The sequence below is a fragment of the Brienomyrus brachyistius genome, chromosome 9, assembly GCF_023856365.1.
Source record: "Brienomyrus brachyistius isolate T26 chromosome 9, BBRACH_0.4, whole genome shotgun sequence".
In the NCBI taxonomy this organism is placed as follows: Eukaryota; Metazoa; Chordata; class Actinopteri; order Osteoglossiformes; family Mormyridae; genus Brienomyrus; species Brienomyrus brachyistius.
In genome coordinates, this window is record NC_064541.1 from 3,298,365 (window position 1) to 3,317,500 (window position 19,136).

At 43.1% G+C, this 19,136-nt stretch overlaps 3 protein-coding genes across 9 annotated transcripts in view; all 3 read left to right on the forward strand.

The window, feature by feature from the left end:
- The window catches only part of LOC125748303 (uncharacterized), a 74,583-nt gene extending 70,670 nt beyond the window's left edge, over positions 1–3,913 (forward strand). The window contains exons 2-4 of the mRNA XM_049024287.1: positions 1,014–1,177; positions 1,627–1,846; positions 2,043–3,913. Of these exons, the coding sequence (XP_048880244.1) occupies positions 1,095–1,177; positions 1,627–1,846; positions 2,043–3,680 (1,941 nt within the window). The 5' untranslated portion in view covers positions 1,014–1,094 and the 3' untranslated portion in view covers positions 3,681–3,913. The remainder of the gene's footprint in view (positions 1–1,013; positions 1,178–1,626; positions 1,847–2,042) is intronic.
- An 896-nt stretch (positions 3,914–4,809) lies between these two features.
- On the forward strand, positions 4,810–13,746 carry znf576.2 (zinc finger protein 576, tandem duplicate 2). 4 transcript variants are annotated; one of them, XM_049024330.1, is made up of 5 exons: positions 4,810–5,090; positions 6,091–6,277; positions 9,833–9,948; positions 11,412–11,555; positions 11,723–13,746. In XM_049024330.1, the coding sequence occupies exons 2-5, from the start codon at positions 6,127–6,129 to the stop codon at positions 12,563–12,565; spliced, it is 1,254 nt and encodes a 417-aa protein (XP_048880287.1). In that variant the 5' UTR covers positions 4,810–5,090; positions 6,091–6,126; the 3' UTR covers positions 12,566–13,746. The 4 variants fall into 4 exon arrangements, with proteins under 4 accessions (XP_048880287.1, XP_048880289.1, XP_048880288.1 ...); XM_049024332.1 differs by having other exon boundaries at positions 6,152–6,277; XM_049024331.1 differs by lacking the exon at positions 4,810–5,090 and adding an exon at positions 5,097–5,697.
- Positions 13,747–14,664: 918 nt separating this feature from the next.
- The window catches only part of wu:fe05a04 (zinc finger protein 28), a 5,993-nt gene continuing 1,521 nt past the window's right edge, over positions 14,665–19,136 (forward strand). The window contains exons 1-5 of one of the 4 annotated variants that reach the window (XM_049024264.1): positions 14,665–15,015; positions 15,457–15,525; positions 15,783–16,059; positions 16,387–17,354; positions 17,462–19,136. The exon at positions 17,462–19,136 is cut by the window's right edge and continues 1,521 nt beyond it. In XM_049024264.1, the coding sequence (XP_048880221.1) occupies positions 15,523–15,525; positions 15,783–16,059; positions 16,387–17,354; positions 17,462–18,532 (2,319 nt within the window). In that variant the 5' untranslated portion in view covers positions 14,665–15,015; positions 15,457–15,522 and the 3' untranslated portion in view covers positions 18,533–19,136. Of the gene's footprint in view, positions 16,060–16,386; positions 17,355–17,461 lie in introns of all 4 variants that reach the window. The other 3 variants (XM_049024263.1, XM_049024262.1, XM_049024261.1) reach the window with 3 other exon arrangements.

The window sequence follows — 19,136 nt, forward strand, 5'->3', positions numbered from 1 at the left end:
AAATAATTTCATGTAAACGCAAAACTATGTCGTGCTTGGTAATGCATGACACCATCCATCCATCCATCCATTCATTATCTTCCGCTGAATCCGAGGTCAGGTCACGGGGGCAGCAGTCTCAGCAGGGAAACCCAGACTTCCCTCTCCCCGGCCACTTCATCTAGCTCCTCCGGGGGAATTCCGAGGCGTTCCCAGGCCAGCCGAGAGACATAGTCCCTCCAGCGTGTCCTGGGTCTTCCCCGGGGCCTTCTCCCAGTGGGACATGCCCAGAACACCTCACCAGGGAGGCGTCCAGGAGGCATCCTAATCAGATGCCCGAGCCACCTCATCTGGCTCCTCTCAATGCAGAGGAGCAGCGGCTCTACTCTGAGTCCCTCCCGAATGACTGAGCTCCTCACCCTATCTCTAAGGGAGAGCCCAGCATTCCTGCAGAGAAAAGAAGCCGCTTGCACTCGCAATCTCGTTCTTTCAGTCACTACCCATAGCTCATGACCATAGGTGAGCGTAGGAACGTAGATTGACTGGTAAATCGAGAGCTTTGCCTTTTGGCTCAGCTCTCTCTTCACCATGACAGACTGATGCAGCGCCCGCATGACTGCTGACGCCGCACCGATCTGCCTGTTGATCTCCCGTTCCATCCTTCCCTCACTCGTGAACAAGACCCCGAGATACTTAAACTCCTCCACTTGGGGAAGGACTCCCTCCCCGACCCGGAGAGAGCACTCCACCCTTTTCCGGCTGACACCCTTATGCTTGAACATCGTGTTCATTATGGATAATCCGTGACGAGCACAGAAGTCCAATAACAAAACAGCACTCGGGTTCAGATCGGCGGGGCGTTCCTCCCAATCACGCCCCTCCAGGTCTCACTGTCATTGCATGACACATTTGTAGTAACTACAGTATAATATTGTTTTTTTCAAAGTTAGGAATGTTAGTGCCATTGCAAGGAAAACTGACATTAACTGAAACTCTCTTTGATTGAAGAGTTGAAGAACGCTCAGGAAATTACCAATTTCCTGCTGCAGAACTCCGATGCAGAAGACTCTGATCCCAGTATTTCTGATTCTGAGCTAGAAGAGGAAGCTTTTGTGATGGCTTGTTACCATGAGAACCAAAAATGTGTACTCAACTCTGACAAAAGCCCAAGCAAATGGCATGACCATAGGACACACAGGTATGTCGGTCATGATAACTTCTCAATATTCTGTTTGTGTTTCCTCTTTAAGATCAGTTCTTTCGACTTTGTTGTTTTTAAATGATCTACTTTATCACTGAATACAGGTATTCTTTGAGATACAAGTCTTTGAGTATATGGGATTTTTTTAATACTGTTTACAGATTTTGACCAAGTATGAGTCTTGTTTTCATAATATTATTATTAATAATTATTTTTATTACTACAGTCATTTAACACAACTATCATTCTATCCATGTATATTTTGCTTAAATTTTTCGCTTTGAATTGAATGGTAATTGTCTCCAGCTTACAAGATTTCATCATAAGAGCTGCTATATAACTCTATTCAGTAGCATCTATTTATAATGGAGGGCTCTCAAATTGTAATATATAAAAAATATATATATACTTACCTGTCCACTTTTTTTTTTTTTTTTTACACAAAGTTTCTCAGCCCAAAAAGAAGACACTGAAGAATCAGCAGGAAATGAAGAAGAGAGAAGAAGGGAACAGACCCCTATAGATTATTTCAGACAGTATTTGGACTGGGATACATGGGAAGAAATTGTCACTTGCAACACGGGTTGGCCAGATTTCCCCACCACAGTCACTGCCAAAGAGGTGGCTCAGTTTGTTGGCATTCACATTGCAATGGGAACCTTGAAGGTTAGTAATTTGCAGTACTGTTACATTATAAATCAATTTTTAAGTAAAAAATGATTTTTCTGTTAGCTCTAATTTTGCCAGTGCTCCTTTGGAAAAATGGTTAAAATCTAATATGTGCTTCTGTGGAAAATAATCCATCTTGTCATCTCTCTCCAAACATCTCCCCACCCATGTTTCTCCCTTATTTACTGACAAGTTCCCCGACATGCGGCTGTACTGGCAGGACCTTACCCGAGTGCCCTTGATTGCCGATTCCATGCCTGCCACCCGATTCTTCCAGTTGGCTTGCAAGCTCAGGCTGGGACGCCGAAGTAGGGACTCTGATACCCCTACCGATGCAGACCTCGTGGGCACCAGTGGGAACAGAGACCGATCTGATGAAAACAGGCAATCATTAAGGGACATTCATGCAGAAAGACTTGCGTGCACATCTGCATTGGCTTTCCATGCAGGTGTACCAGAGATTATTTGCAGTCTTAGCAATTCCAACACACTTACTCAAACACTTACATCCACAGGCCGACCTGACCACAGTGAAAACGGTAAGAAAGCCAGGAATGGGAAAGCTTTAGAATCGCTCGCCATCACTCAGATGCCTTCAGTGCATCATCCTGGCACAATGAAAATTGACCATATCCACCAAACACACAATCATACACATAATATAACACGAGAAACCAGTCTCAGTGATATTGCTTTACAACACCAAAGTGAGACGGGCAGCTCAAGTTCCCATCACGGAGCAACACATAAAACAAAAACAACTGAGAACATCCCCGAAATCAAGAAATCTAATGGTGGCACTGACCCACTGTGGAGGGTAAGAGCATTGCTTGAGAGAGTTCGAGCAGGCTGTCTGGCACTGAATCGAGAAGGAAACTATGGAATTGATGAATACCCTATTCATTTGGGTCGGCCGATAAGAAGGATGTCCTTCAGCAACCGTCCTCCCACGTTAAACTGTGCTGTCCTTGTTGGGACTGGTGGTTTCATTCTAGATTTTAATTTGAATGTGGATGACTCCAGAAAGGAGGATATGGTAGAGAAAATGGTCCCCAGGAATAAAGAGAATGGGGAGGGAGCAGTATTCCTCTGCAAAGAGGAGCTTGCTACCCCTGCTGTGGTGGAGCACCTTCTGTCAGCTGGTGTCAGAAGTGCAGCCAGGGTAGGAGAAGTAAGTGGAGGGATGGGGAATGAATTTGTTAGTTCTGATGGAAAGCTGACATTATTTCGATGTGCACAGGGTTTTGTTCTCTCTACTTTAAGGAAAAGGCCGTCATCAAAGTTGTCAGTTGTGGAGGAGTTTGAGAGAGCTCAGAAGGTAGTGCAACTGAACAGAGAACTCTTAAGTCTGTACTGCACCCCTCTGTCGGCTTCCTCCCCAACCTGCTGGCCGCAGTCTGTGCTCTGGCACCTCACTGACATGGCTCTAGTGAACTCATGGCTACAGTACAGAATAGATCACCAACAGCTGAAGGAGCCAATGAAGCTTATGACGTTTCGCTTAGAGGTGGCCAAAGCGTTAATTCTGTCAAATGCTTCTGACAGCCCCAGTTCAACACCTCCTCCCCCACCCACTCCACTCCCCAGTCAAGACTCTATCTTGTCTCCTTCACCTACCCCTTATCCAACAGCCCACACTCCAGATGACATTTTCCGGTATGATGGTCTTGGACACTGGCCGGAGCAGGTGTCCCAGGGTGAGGGGGGTAAGTGCAGGTTTGGAGGCTGCGACCAAACATCCCGGGTCCGCTGCCTCAAATGCTGTGTATTTCTCTGCATCTCGCAGAATAACAACTGCTTCCTTAAATTCCACAGCAAGGAGAAAGATTGAAGTTTAACCTTGGAAGTGTCATATGTGCAATTAGGCTGGTTTTAAAATTAGGTGCCCTAATGTTATGTGTAGCTCTTTATATGTTATGCTGTTAAAACCTACATTATTGATGTACCTGCTACAACATAAGTGAATGGTCAATTACATTGTATGTATTCATAAATTAATGTGACATTCTGATGGGTATAATGTATTTTTCCTTTTTATAATAAAATGTTTGGTTTTAAAAAGTTTTCAGTTAGATATTATTAAGAACATAAACCTGTTGAACCACATATGCCTAGTATTGTACTGTTACATTATTGGATTTGGATTTTCCTTCAGTCAAAGAAGACAGTACAGACGCTCCACTTACGAACGAGTTATGTTCCGAACAGCCGTTCGTAACTTGAAATGTTTGTAAGTTGTTATTCAACATTATTTTAAGGGTATACGCAAGTACAAAGAAATAGGATGCTGGGAGTACGCACGCTACGCTGCTGCGCGGCAGGAGTAGCGGCCAGAAGTCATACTAGGTGGAATTGGTGTGCAGAAAAAAAATAATTAAGTTGCGGACAGGAAACAGGAGCCCAACGAACACAATTTGGACTTGCGGTCCCCTTCATTCATGTGTCTGAAAGTTCGCAAGTAGAGGAGTGTCTGTAGTTTTATTTGAAATGGAAAAAGCAGAAGTTTAACATTTCAGGTTCAGCTCCCCAGTGTGTGGTCAGATAATATCTGGTCTACCAATGGATGATTTTCACAGTCTCCAAAGACAGACAGATAGGTCATCTAGTGAGTTACACCCATGTACTCACTACTGCTTTGACCCCTGTTGTGCTTTTGGTGATGATTTTTGCATCCTGTCGACCCACATGCACAAGTTTCTGTTCTTTCCACAGTATTACTTGCATGAAATAGCTTGTGATTTTACCAGTTTATAGATATAGATTCCAGTTAAGCTATTTTAAACAGGGCCCTGAAGACAAGTACAATACCATGAACTGTAACACCATCACTGCAGATTACTAGCTGTACAATACTGCAGCGTCCTACATTGATTTAGACTTTTGGTTTATAGCAATCAGCTGGTTGATAAACTGACGGCCAGGAGTTTACCCTAGTCATGTGACAGGGGTCATATCACTAAGTTAGCGGTGTTACTCATCGGAACTTGCTGTTTTTTGTTTTAAAAAAAAGTGTACTGGCTGGTTTGTGTTCACTTTGTCGCCTAGGAATTATCTCTGATCATGTGACAGATTAAATCATTAGGGTTAGCAATGTTATTCATTGGTATAGGCTTTCGGTTTACAAACGATGCAGCTCGGGTTAATGCTCGCGCTGCCGCCGAAGAATTTACCCTGGTCATGTGACGGGGTTCAGGGGCCAGATTAGCAGGCTGACTTCAGCGCGCCGTGTTTTCTGTGTGAGGTAAGTGGCGCCCGTGAGCCTAGTTTTACCCTATCTTTGTTAAGTTTTTAAGTCATACTTAGGTGTGAAACTCATGGTATGGGGTATGATATTCATCAGCGAGTGTGTATGATTTAAAACGCAGTAGACGGCTGTTCCCAATAGACCCCAGCCGACTTCCCGTTTTCTGAATCACCCTGCCTTGAAGTTTCACTTGGAACTTGACAAGGAGCTAGTTGGTTGACATTAGCTAGCTAAGCGTAACCGTCGGCGCGCGGTTTGAAGGACTCACAACCGTGTACGGAATACGTACGGGCAATGCCGGCGAAGAAGCGACATTGTTGGCAAAGTATATGTGTATAGGACCTGAACCGTCTCGGGTCTCCGCTGGAAGAGGCCTAGCCGCAGTCGGGGCCTGCGGAAACATCGAGTCGTCCTGGTGTGCGGGCGGTGTGGGTCTTTCTTGCAGTTAGCTTGCTAGTGCTAACTATAACCACACTCCCACCCTGTGCAATTCACCGATGCGTCCTCTGCCAACCGAGTCTTTTAGGCAATAATATCTACCATATGATTACAGGAACTCCTGGTAAATAGTGGATTTGATCGGAAAAATAACTTTATATATAAGGTAGGTTTTTGAACAGGCTTAGCACCCAGACACAAGGACTCCTTTCCAGAATAATTTATTTCTCATGTATGCTAGTAAAATGTAGAATGGTGAGATAATATTGGGTGGGTTAAGTTATTATTTGTCTCCTCGCCGAATAGCTGAAATGCAGATGTCATATGATAGTGGAAACGTTTAGGAGAAGATGCCGTTTGTGGGGGGAAAACACAGCGACTCATTAGCAGCACTAAAAATATTAATGTACTATTTAATACGTTTACGGTAAGTGCAAGAAAGTTATAGATGGCTGGTAGGGTCGTAATCAGTACATTTGTATTGGTAAAGATGGAAAGTTTGGGTTCATTCCCTTGATGTTTTCGTACAGCTTTTGTTTATTACCTTTTACCCCATTAGAAGTTGTCTCTGAGTTTAATTCATCCTTTGCTGAACATGGACCCGGATATGATTAAAATAGAGGAGGTTGTGGTGGGTGAAGCGACCACTGAGAGACCTGGGGAGATGGCATCAAATGAACAGGCACAGCCCTACACAACCACGCTTATCCTCCAGGAACCTGCCGCCACCCCAGCCGCCCAGCCATGTGAGTGAACGTGCATGCCTTTGGTAAATTCTGCTGAGTTCTGCAGCCAAAGTAGTTTTGTTAATGTCTATGAAAGTAAACCCTGTTCTCATCCTTCATGCAGTTATAAACTTATATTAATTTCTCCTGTAAGAGAACTGTTTTCTTTGAGCGTCTGGTGTGTGTACACATTTTTTGACACATGAATGATTTTCCCCCCCATACTTCCTCCTCCTCCAAAAGATGTTGATTTTAGTTAGTGGTGGTTTTATTGCAGGAGGGCTATTGCATGATATATACTTATGTGACATATTTTCAGCTTATAGTACCCAATAAATTTTAATTCTTGCTATAAAATATGCTTTATTGATCTATGTGGGAAATACTTTTACATACAGCAGTGAGGTTACATATAGTGCATAGATACCAGCTTATAGTACTGGCAAGTGAACAGTGCAGTCAGTGCACGGTATGTAATCAGAACATTGTGTAGGAAATAAAGAGGTGAAGTTTGTCAATTTTAACTTAGTAAAATGTGGGTTATCTCTGCTTTAAAGATGACAAGCTGTCTTGCTGTGTTCTGGCTGAGGCTCAGGGACTGCACAATGAGAGTAGACAAATACATAGTTTGATCTTTGAGTACCTAGAAGTACTTCTCCCTTGTCTAATTTCATGTTATTAGTCATTTGAATGGCATAAATAAGTAACATTTTTTTATACCTGTCTGTGCATTAAATTATGGAAAATTATTGATTTTATGGTTTTATATGGGTTTTACTTTCAGTGCATATTGGTCAGAATAATTTCTGACAGTCACGTGGCAAAATTTCAAAGTTTTTTCAGTGCACTTTGCATTGTGATATTTTTAGTTTATAATTAGAGTTCCTCCCATGTTTTATGAGAGCAATCACCTCCTGTCATTGTGGCAAAAATACCCAAGAAATCTCAATGTCTCTAAAAACTGTGATCCAAGGGGCAAAAATATTCCTGAAATTTCGAGGGGGGAAGCCAATGTACAGTTACATTAAGCCATAATTTTACTTTTTTCGTTTAATTTCCATCTCCTACATATATTCATACAAACAGTGATGTTGATCACACTATTTACATTCATAACTTTATTTAACGTGTACCTGTAACTACATACTACTATGTAACACTGTTACGATACCTACTAGTTCATTTGAACGATCGTAATGATCGTAACTTTTCACTTTATCTATAAACTAATGCATACATATACAAAGGCTTTTAAGACCCAAATAAAAGCCTAAATAGTTAAGACTGTATCCTGCTTTCTCTCACATACATATAGTATTCTATTCACATACAAATCCCTTTGGGACAGCAGTAGTATGCATTTTATTTAATCAGGTTGGCACATGGTGGTGATTACCATTTGCATTTTAATCTGGGGGCAGTTTTTAAAAACAGAAAATTATGGATTAATTATTTTTAGTTTTTAAAAGTGCTTGTTTTTTTTTTGTTGAGGGCAAAAGAAGGAGATCAGGAGTGTTGCTGTCGGTTTTACCATTTGGTTTCCCCCAGAAAGGGGTTTGTCCAACAAAACTGGCTCATGTCACGTTACTCTGGTCTGAAACAGCTGGAGCATGCCGGGCATATATGAAACCTAGTGCACATGCAGCCACAGATCAAGCAGTTATATTGGTGTCAGCAAATGAAGGGTGATCTTTTTCACTCTTTCTCAAGGAATTGTCTCCTCATTTCCCTAGCATTCAACTTTCACACTGATGAGCTCTTTTAAGCTCACTCTCTCGAGATTTTACAACACCCTATGTCAGTGGTTCTCGAATCTTTTTTGCACCGCAACCCAATTTTTACTATGTCAACTCTGTTGCAACCCTATATCAAATATAAGTTTAAATTGATCAAGCTTGCAATGCACTCTGCAGTTTATGCCAATCAATGTTTATTGCACAAATCTGACTGGATGTCCCACTGAATATTAAATGAAACATCTGTCTTTTGGCTTCTTGGATTGGTTGAGTGTGTATTGGTTTTGAGCTAAGACCCGTTTTTATATAGGTTAATCTGTGGATTGGGGTTGGGAAATCTGATCGTGGATCAGCATAGGACCGTGCCGGTTTTAAAATGTTTATATTTTCAACTATACCCAAATTTGGGTTGTGACTCATTTGTCGCTGACTTATGTGGTTTTTTTTTTTTTTTGTTATACTGTCATATACTGAGATGAAATGTCTAGAAGGTATGAAAAAATAGATACTGCCCAGGCCTACATACAAGGTAATTTGATTAAATAATAAATTTGATTGCATAGATTTACTTATGCATCAGAAATGTGTAATTTCTACCATGATTCGATTCTATTAACTGATCATTTTGATAACCTAAATTCACCTTTAACTTCACTGGGAAAACCTTGCACATGACCATGGGAACTTAATTACATTGTAATGGAGTGATCATAGGACATACGTTTTTATTGTTATTGTGTGTGTGTGTGTGTGTGTGTGTGTGTGTGTATATATATATATATATGAAATATATATATACACACACACACACTGGGAGAAAATGCCAGTGTCAGTTGTCAAAAAGGTCAGCTACTGAATTATACAAGAAAAAAAGCACATAATGATTGGCTGCTTTCATCTTGGCTAAATAGTGGTGCAGTGATGTGGAAATTTAACCCAATAATATATTTTGGTCTACTGTCGCTGATACGGATAAACGGCTAACCTCTAAGCCACTTTCCAAGCGTGGTGGAGGGTCGCCGGTGCAGATTAATGGAATGATGTTGCATTGTGTTTTAGTTTATGAAAAACTAAAGATCGTCTCAAGACCAGATTTAATGGTGAATTATAAACATAACGGGCCAGTACTTTGAGGCCACTTAAGTGTTAATGAGCTGACGAAATCCCTCTACTACTATGATGCAGTAAGTTCTATTATTTTAGTAGTCGTCCTTTAGATCTGGTGCTGCTAACTTTGAATATTGATATTGTTTAAATATTGGCTGGCAGTATTGGCCAAGATTGGTACATCAGACCAATGTGGATATCTTGATTTTTAATGAAAGTTGGCCAATACTGATATATGTTAACTAGTTAGCTTACTTCAGTCTTGCTAGAGTAGCTAGCAAAAAAGACTGATTTTATTTAATTTTTTCCGCTACAAAACGAGCAAGTTTCCCATAAGTGTCATATCATAAAGAAAATCAAGGGCTGCTTCTATGAATATTAATGAGCCTCTTCCTGCCATCCTACATTTAAAAAAATTGCGTGGCGGAAATGGTACATTGCACATCATCTGAGAATAACCGACCTAGAATAAAAGTATTTTTAACGAGGATTTTGCCCCTAAAAATCGATAAGAGAATTAGATGTTGCAGATCGATGCATTTAATTAAGCATTTTAATATATGCATCACAATGCATTTTTACACCCCTACTGAAGAGCGACATTTTAAACCAAAAATAGCATTTACTAGTAGTTAAATATGTGGATAACCTGCAGACACTTTGGCCTTTTCTTGACTGGCTGCTTGTGTGTTGGCTTGTGTGACCCAGTGTCTCCCCGCCTTGTCTGTTGCAGACCAGCATGAGAACCTGCAGTGTTTTCAGTGTTTTATTACCTTCTGCAACTCTAAAGCCAAGGAGCGGCACATGAAGAAGAGCCACCGCGAGGAGTACAAGCAGCAGCTTCAGCAGGTACAGGTCACTGGGTCAAGGGTGAGGTGGACTGGTAATTGGGTCAGTGGCTGATCGGCCAAGTTAGGGGTGGAGCAGTACGGGTCAGGTCACTTGGGTTGGTAGCTGGGCGGCGTTGGTTGCATAGATTAGGGAAGTGGTCAGATTAGGGGCGGGGCTGGTCAGCTAGCCCGGTCACCCGGTTTAGGTAGTGGGAGGGATGCGACTGGTTCTCAGGGGGAGGGCAGCTGTCACCTGGATCTGAGCTTAATGAAATTTATGGTTAATGTTAGGGCTGCACGGTATCGGATCACAATTATATGGCACATGCTCAATAATCACCAGGGTTTTAGACAACAAGCGAGACATTTCTCCAGACGCCAGCATTTCGGTACTATACAGACATTCACTTACGCCCACAATTTGGTAAGCAGATTAGTAGTGTGCCTGAAATATTGGTAATCTGTATAAATTTGGCAAATCCTTATGTTTAATAAATGTGTGGAACTTTAAGCTGTACTGCCATACCAGGCATCTTTTTTATTATTTTTTTACCTTGTTTATGCATGAGGTCTCTTCTTTCAAAAGATCTTATGGCTGCTGAGCTGTTCCTTTCTTCACTGCCACTTCAGTGGTTATCGCTCCTGTGATTTGTCAATACAGCAGTATGTAATGTGCTCCACTAACAAAATATAATACGCATAAGGATACACTGATTTTATACAGATTACTAACTTAGGGGTGTCACAATTCACATCGTATTAGTATTTTAGGAACACTACTAATCTGCTAACCAAATTGTTGGTTTAAGTAAATGTTCGTATAGTAACAGAAACGCTGACGTTCGGACAAATTTTTTATCTAAAGTCCTGGTGTTTATTGCATATGTGGGATATAATTGTGAGGAAATCACCATCTGATATTGTGCAGCCATAGTTAATGTCCTTATTTTGTGACTTGGAATCGTTTTTTGCATGATGACACACACAGATTTATCAGGTATTGTATGCAACACGGCAATTTTTATTTATTCGTATCTCACCATTAAGTTTTTGTGTGTTGCATCCAGTTGTTCCTGGATACTCTCATCAGCCCACATTTCCAGCAAACACTGCACCTCTGCCCTAGACAAAAGTTTTCTTTTTGCCGCCATGTTCGTTAAATGGCCATGTCACTGATGTCTGAGTTTTGCGCTTGGTCATGGTTAGCGACCTTACTATGCGTATTGCACTTGGGCCCACCTCTCCAAGTGAGCCTTGGCACGGTACAGAGCAATCACACTAGTCAAACGGACTAGACTTTGGGGGTGAAACGTGCTTGGGTACGGTCCGGGTCGCCTACTGAGACATCTTAAGTCGCAGCATGGAAAAACACTTTGATAAATGAAAATGCATGGGCTTTCTGGTGGTAATTTTTCCTTTGGCTTACTGTTGAATGTGGTCTTTCACTGAATGATTCTGTCTGCTCACTCTGTTCCCCGCCAGTGTGACACACTTTTCACCTGCTATGTGTGTGACCGCACATTCCCATCCTCTGAGGAGCTGACGCAGCACCAGGGGACTCACAACAAGGAGGATAAGCCTTTCAAGTGCCCCCACTGTCCAGAGAGTTTCCGCACCTTCTCTGAGGTGAGTATTGCTTTGTGCTTGACTGGAGGGAGGCTTTATATTAGGACTTTTTCTTATAACAAGACAAAGTGCAGAAAATGAACAATGAAACAATTGTAATTAGACCATGAAGTTTAACCAAATCAGTCTCCTCTTTTATTTAATATCTGTTTTGTGGAATCTCCTAGCTGACATCACATCGAAGGCAAGTTTGTCCAGAAAGGCAGTTTTCATGCCGGGACTGTGGGGAGTCTTTCCGGGGTCCGGCCCTGCTGCGGAGTCACCGCTTAGCCCAACACCCGCCCCGCTCCGAGGCTGACCAGGACGGTGACGACACTACCAAGACCCACCGGTGTGGGAAGTGTGGCCGAGGGTTTGAGACAGAGGCTGAGCTCCTGCAGCACCAAGAAAATCACGCCGGGGACCAGCACTGCAATGGCAGAGCCCCCGCCAAGAGGAAGGGGCGTCCCCCTAAGACCGAGGAAGCAGCTAATGGGGAGAAGATGGGGAAGCGGAGGAAGAAGGCAGGGGAGGGTGAGGAAGGAGATGAGTCGAGCGTGAGCAATCATGCAGAAGCAGCGGTGGCCGCGCCAGTGGTGGCTGCACCAGCGGCGACTGCACCAGCAGCCGAGGCAAAGGGGAAGACAGGTGCCCGACGTGGGAGGCCTCCCAAGGTCGTCCAGGGGGCTGAGGCCAAAGTGGGCCAAGCCCAGGCCGACAACAAGAAAGCGGCCCGTCAGCACCCCTGCCCCGACTGCAAGCTTTCTTTTCCAGGCCTAGCCCAGCTGCGGCTTCACAAGAAGGAGAAGCACAGCCGGCCACCGCCCCCACGCAAGGCCTACCCATGTGGGGAATGTGAGGAGAGTTTCGCGCGGCCAGAGCAGCTGGAGGCACACATGGCACGGGCCCACTGCGCTGGCCGTCACGCCTGCCCCACCTGCGGCAAGAGCTTCGGCAGGGAGAGCAACCTGAAGGCACACCGGCAAGCGCACACCGAGGAGGGTGTGGCTGCCGAAGGAGGGAGGAGATAATTCTGGAAGAGCCGCTATTTCTGTAAGGGGGGGGGGGGGGGGGTGGCTGATTTAGAGGTGGACGGGGTTTGTAAAATGTACCACAAGAAATGGATTTTAATAAATTTGTGTCTTAGAAGGGGAGACTCATGTTGGGTTTTTGGAAGACAATTCAGTAAGTGGAAAGCTTTCTTAGGTTTTTATTATTTGTAATCGTCCTACTCAAAAGGAGTTGTTTGGTTAGTGTACCCTATAGTTATTTTTAAGAGTGTCTGTCGGAGGGGGGGGGGGTTGCTTTTTTATAGAGATGGCGAAGTTTGAGGGTAACCTTTTGAAGGAACGACTATATAGTTGGAACTGTAAATAAACTTGATTATGTACCTATGTTTAGCTGCATTAAAAGTGGGCAGGCCCCTACATCAGAGCCTGTGGGGGGAGTTTAATGGTGTTTCATATTTTAAGTGATTTTTATTTTTTATCATGATTGTGTGTTTTTTGTATTCTTTTTAGAAATGTTTGTGGGTAAATAGCTTCCAGGTTGTCTGATTAATGGAGCATTTAATTTCTGGATTTAACTTAAAGTGTTAAAGTAGCACTTCTAGGCATCTCAGTTTATTATTTTGAATATGTTGACTTAAATTGAGGTTTAAATTTCTTACAGGGAGGCTACATAAAATATTGGTTTTAAGCTTTTATGTAATGTATAATGAATGCAGATATGTTTTGGTGTTTGGTTTATTACATGCGGGTAGTAGGTAAATTTTGTTCGTTTATCAAGCATACTGCAAGTCAGATTAAAGGCTGCAAAATATTTTTTTGTCATTCAACAAGGGAAATTTTACCTCCTGCATGTTTAACCTGAATTTCCATAATACCCCTGAAAGTGAGTTTTATTTGAGAACTATATTATTTCAGACACATTTTCTCCACTCTTACTTGAGGCCCCCATCTGTGCAGTGCTTCCTGCATAGTTCCCCTCAGTACAATTCTCATCCCTGCACTTGAAGCCTTCATTTTAACCACATCAGTAATTTAATATTTTAATAGCCCTGTGAAATGAGAAAAAAGGCTTGAGCAGAAACCTGTGAGGAACTGTAATATCTGTAATGTTTTCTTTGTAACAGCTGACTGTATGCAAATGTGGTCCTTAACCACTATGCTGACAAGTTGTAATTAAACTGACCCAAGGGTCTGATATGAAAGTTGTCATTCTTCTGTTTTAATTTTTACTGTCAAAGAATAATGGTTGGAATGTAAGAACGGCTTTCTTAAGCATGGATTGTGGGTGTGTTGAACATATTTGTACAAGTGTATATAATATTCAGCTGTATGATTTTGGCAGACCACATGAATAGCTTCACCAGAGTAAATGTCTGGATTCTCCCTTACCAGCAGGCATGGCTGATTTAATGGGTAGTGCACTTGCCTCAATTCCCAGGCTGTGGCATGAAATCCTACAATTGCTGTATGTGTGTTCTCAAAGTTTCCTCTATGTATTCCAGCTTTCCTTTTCAGTGTAAAAAAAGACATTCTTAGCTAAACTGGTATGCTGAAATTGCCCAAAGTGTGTGTATGCCCTGTGATGACTGGCATCCGTATTGGGGCATCCGATGCCTTGCACACGGGGCATCTTTTAGATGCTCTAAGTTGGCTATGACGTTGCAGTGGACGAGCAGTTGGATGTAGGCAGGAAGGATGAATGGGCAAATGGATTTTCTGTACCAGTAATGACCATGCCCTCTCAGTGCAAAGTAAACATGCTTAAAATGGTTCTTCAGTCGCCCTAGGCATCAAACCTCTCACTACGCTTCAGCCCATGGACGTCTAATCTTCAGTTGACACCCAAAGCTGTCTCGTAAAAGGACGTCATGCCTATCACTGTCGGTACACAATGTCTTCCTTTTATGGATTGTGGAACCCTGATATATATAATTTTAAGGGTTTAAAAAGTACTGGGAATTATTTCCTTTTCAAAATTGCATTAAAAGCAAATTTCTTATATACATAAATTATAAGTATACTGTTCATTTAAAATCTAGTTCCTGTCGCCGATAGACTTGATGCTTCCACTGGCGGTGCAGCATACGGCTGCCTACTGTAGGGGGCAGCAGTGAATGAAGCGGCGGTAATTAATGTTTCCCTCGTGCCTTGTTTTTATACCGGAAGACGGATGCGGGATCCGTTACCGAAAGGGAAGCGAAAGGTTTTATTGATATATAACAAAATGCTGTGTTTCTGTATAGGTTAGAAATTAAAAACAAAGACATTGAAAATAAGAATGAAAGTGATACCTTTATTGGCTTTTATTCACGCTATAAGATCAATTCATCAACCAGTTATTTGTGTATTGTCTGCTATATTTAGAAGCCAGCTAGGTATCAATGGGGTTATAGTGTCTATGTGATTATGATTGCTTGTTTTCTTTTGAACGTTACGGAGGTTGTGCTTTGAAATGGACGGAGCTTTGACAGGTAAATTCGCTGCCGGTTTATATTGTGTAAGTGGGTCTGCGTGGCTACTTCATATACTTGCTTGGTGTCATTTTTGTGCACCACATATTGGCTTTGTGTAAAACGTGTTCTCGTTGTTGTTATTATTATTATTATTATTTAGTTGTAGTAGTTGTAGTTTTTTTTTAATTTAGGCTAACCGAATTTCCCTCTGAAGTGAATTTCAGATCGTTTTTCCAACATTGAGTTCTGTGGTTCCTCAGTCATCGTTTGTCATTATGCCCGTACCTACCCTCGAGGACGCTGAGGTCAAGTCCTCAGTATTTTTCTGCAACTCCAATAACCACGATTCATTACTGGGTACACCTAGGAAGGGCTAACAATTTTGACCCCAGTATTTAAAAAATCTTGGCTGCAGCCCTGTTTATCATGCAAATGCCTTCCCCTTTTCTCTCATTTTAGACTCCATGTCTGGCTTTACCATTGATATCCAGCTGACGGAGCTAGGCTTTCCAGATCTCTTCCAAAATGGTAACACACGGAATAAAACTTCATCGGCAACTGCTTCAGATAATTCCTCCTGCACTCTTAAAACTCATCCAAACTCTCAGACCTCCTCTCCTTCTTCCTTCTGTATACATAACAGTTTAACAAATAGCAGTCCATCTCCCATTACCTGCAATTACACAAATGCTCTGCCTGCTAATAACTTCCCTTTAAAGCCTTTGCAGGGCAGTGACAGTTTACCTGATCCCGGTTCCAACACAGACCATGATTCTCATCCGCAGGAAAGATTGCAGATCATTGATCCACAGAATGTCACTGGTCATAAATATAAACCCAGTCAATCTAGCAGTATGGCCCCTAAATTGGTTTCTAAACTGAAAACTGTCCTTGTGAAAAGTAAAGGTCCACATAAACCCCATAACGCTGATAAAAAGCAAAAAGGAAGGCGGCCTAAGAGGGATGCTGGTGCAATTGAAATGGAGATGGACTCTGCAGAGACTGATAACAGTGACACTTCAGAGGAGGATGAAGATGAGGAAGAGGAGATGGCTGTCTCAGGTGTGGTGTTTTGTGCTTCATGCTGGAAATTCTACTTTTGTTTATTCCTGTTTTTACAGCATATTCACTATTGAATGGAAGGATAAACACTATTGAATGGAAGGACAAACATGGGACACGAAAGAGCCTAACTCTTTCGTGTCCCATGTTTGTCCTTCCATTCATCCATCTGTTTTCTGAACACTTGCTCTGGGTCTTAGGGGAGCCTGGAGACTATCCCAGGCTGGGCAACACCACAGAGGTGATACCATATATTAGATGAAATACGTGATATTTCCCGGCAGTAGAACATTGATGTTGAATCAGTTCCTCTCCCTCTCGCATTAGATATCCCAACTGACAGCATGGGCAAGCATTTCTGCAAGGTGTGTAACCTCACCCTGCCCTCTGCGTTTCGTCTTCAAGAACACATGCACCTCCACAGCGGAGAGCGACCCTATCGCTGTGCTGAGTGTGGCAAACGGTTCTGCCACCTCGTGAACTATCGCACTCATCTCCGAAAGCATGCGCAAGCTGCAGGCATCCGCTGCAGGATCTGCAACACTGGCTTTGACACGCTGGAAAGCCTGCAGGTCCACATGGAGTGCGTCCACCTGAGGAAGAGGATCTACCAGTGTGACATCTGTAATCTCATCTTTGGCCGTCTGGATGAGTGCCAGCATCACGCAAATCAGCACCAGAATGAGTGCACGTGGCATCAGTGTCCTCAGTGTGGCTGCCAGTTCCGCCGGCACAAATCCCTTCTCCGGCATTTGGAGCGACATGAGCGCAGGCCCTCCTATGTTTGCACTCAGTGTGGTCAAGCCTTCCCCAAGAAGACTGCTTTGCTTCGCCACAGCTTCTCGCACCTGGGATTGCTGCCGTACACCTGCATCCGCTGCCAGCGCCACTTTCGCTTGGCATCACTCTACCACAAGCACGTGTGTGTGCCGGAGCGGATTCAGTGCATGGCCTGTCTGGCTTTCTTCGACAGCCAAAGGGACTTTGTGAGACACAAGGAAGAGACAGGCTGTTGGGGACACTTAGGTGCCAGGGTGGATGGACCCCGCTGCATGGAGTGCGGCCAGGCCTTTGAGAGTGCGGAAGAGTTGAAGAAGCATGCGGGAGCTCACCAGAGAGTGCTGACTTGTTCCGAGTGTGGGAAGGGCTTTCGGTCATCCCTGCTCCTCATGTCTCATATGGGGGGTCATGCTGGCAGTAGACCGTGTCTCTGTCAGCACTGCGGATTAGGCTTCCCCCACCAGCAGGCCTACGAGAGCCATCAGAAGCACTGCGTTCGTGTTCTTTCAGGCTCAGTAAGTGGCACCGTGCCTTGGGTTACTCTTCTGAGTGCAACAGTAGGTTCTGCTTTGATTGTATTTCTCTGGGCACTCTTCTTATGTGACCTGTTATCTTTTTACAGGGGCCATCAGCTGACAATACGGATCAGTCCAAAAAGAGGTCTGTAAGGTCTGATAAATCATCAGCATCCCAAGATAAGGTGTGGCAAATTAAATTAAATGAAAGTCACCCTCCTGTAGCCACTCTCATTATGATCGTCCCTCTCCAAGCAAGATCCTCTGCTCAGTTGGGTACCACCATGCTCAGCAAGGTGGTTCCTCCCGAGGATAGTGTTCTTTGCAAGAAAGAAAAGCTTTCCCCATCAGTGGTCTGTGGTCCTTTGGAAGAGGTCATGCAGATGGAGCCAAGCATGGCACCAGAAGACATGAGGACCGAATGGAGTGTGCTGAAGGCATCTGGTGGGGACAAGGACTGCGTCGATTCCCGGAGTAGGGAAGGACTTGAGCTGGAGATGGATGAAGTTGGGATTAATGTGAAAAAAGAGAGAGAGCAGATGCAGGATGAGGAAAAGACTGCTACAGGTGGTCTGGAGCAGGCAAGAATTATAATGAAACATAAAACCAAGGTTATAGCAAGGGAGGGTACAGCTTGCGAGTCGATGGAGATTGTGTTGCCTTCAAAAATGGTCAAAGGAATGAGCCATATGGTTAAACAGGAACATGTATGTGCTAGTAATGTGCAATCTGAAATTGTCTTCTCCCCATTAAAAGCAAAAGAGGAGGCCACCTCCATCATCAATGGGGGTCTTGAGTTGGTTGACCTGATTCAGGCCAGGTATGAAATAGTGTCAGATGAGAGGATTAATATGAAGCAGGTGGAAGACAGTCAGGACAGCAATGATGTGGGGGCAAATGTTGAAGACCGTAACAGTGGAAATGTGGCGGATTTTCATTATGTGGAGGTGGAGGTTTGGGATGAGATGGCAGAAGACAACTCTGGAGATGAACCACATGAATGTGTGAACTGTGGCCAGATCCTGCTGGATGGGAACCTGCTGGAGCACTATATGCAGCACGCTAGCAAGTCAGACCTGCCCTTCCCAGAATCCTCTGCTCCGACCCAGTCTCAGCCTCTGTTGTCCTCGTTTCCTAGCCCCCTAAAGAGGAAACAGAGACATCGCAAGCGTCCCTGAAAGTCCTACATGCAGTGATGTTAAAGAATGTTCTTCCCAATCATACCAAGAATTCACAAGCTGTACAAGACCATAGTCGGGAAGAAAGCGTTATTGTAGTTTACAAATAGCTAATTCTATTTTGAAAGTGACTGGAAGTGATCAGAGTGGAACTCTCCTTAGGAGTATTCTTTAGAGTAAAAATGTACTGTAACCAAACTATGACAATACAATCACTGGTTACCTTATTTAATCTCAGACATGTTGTATCACTTATCTGCAGTTTGATTTTGTCCAGAATATGATTCTTGTTCAATATAATAATATAATGTGTTTTCACTGAAGCTTACTGGAGTTATTTTCTGCTGTACAGAAAATACCCCTTTCATCAGGGTGGTGCTGTTCGTTTTAGTAAAAGGGTTTTTATGCTCTAATCTGAAATGTTCTTCATGCTATTTTAATGTAGTTTTGTCTTTTTCAGTTTTATTTGTGGATGAGATATATTAAAAGATTTCTTTTTGCTGAACCCAAAAGTGGGCAGCAGATTGTCAATCCACCATAAATGGATTATTTTAGCTTTTAGAACATCATTGTATGGATGTTGCGCCCTATTAAAACGAAGGAA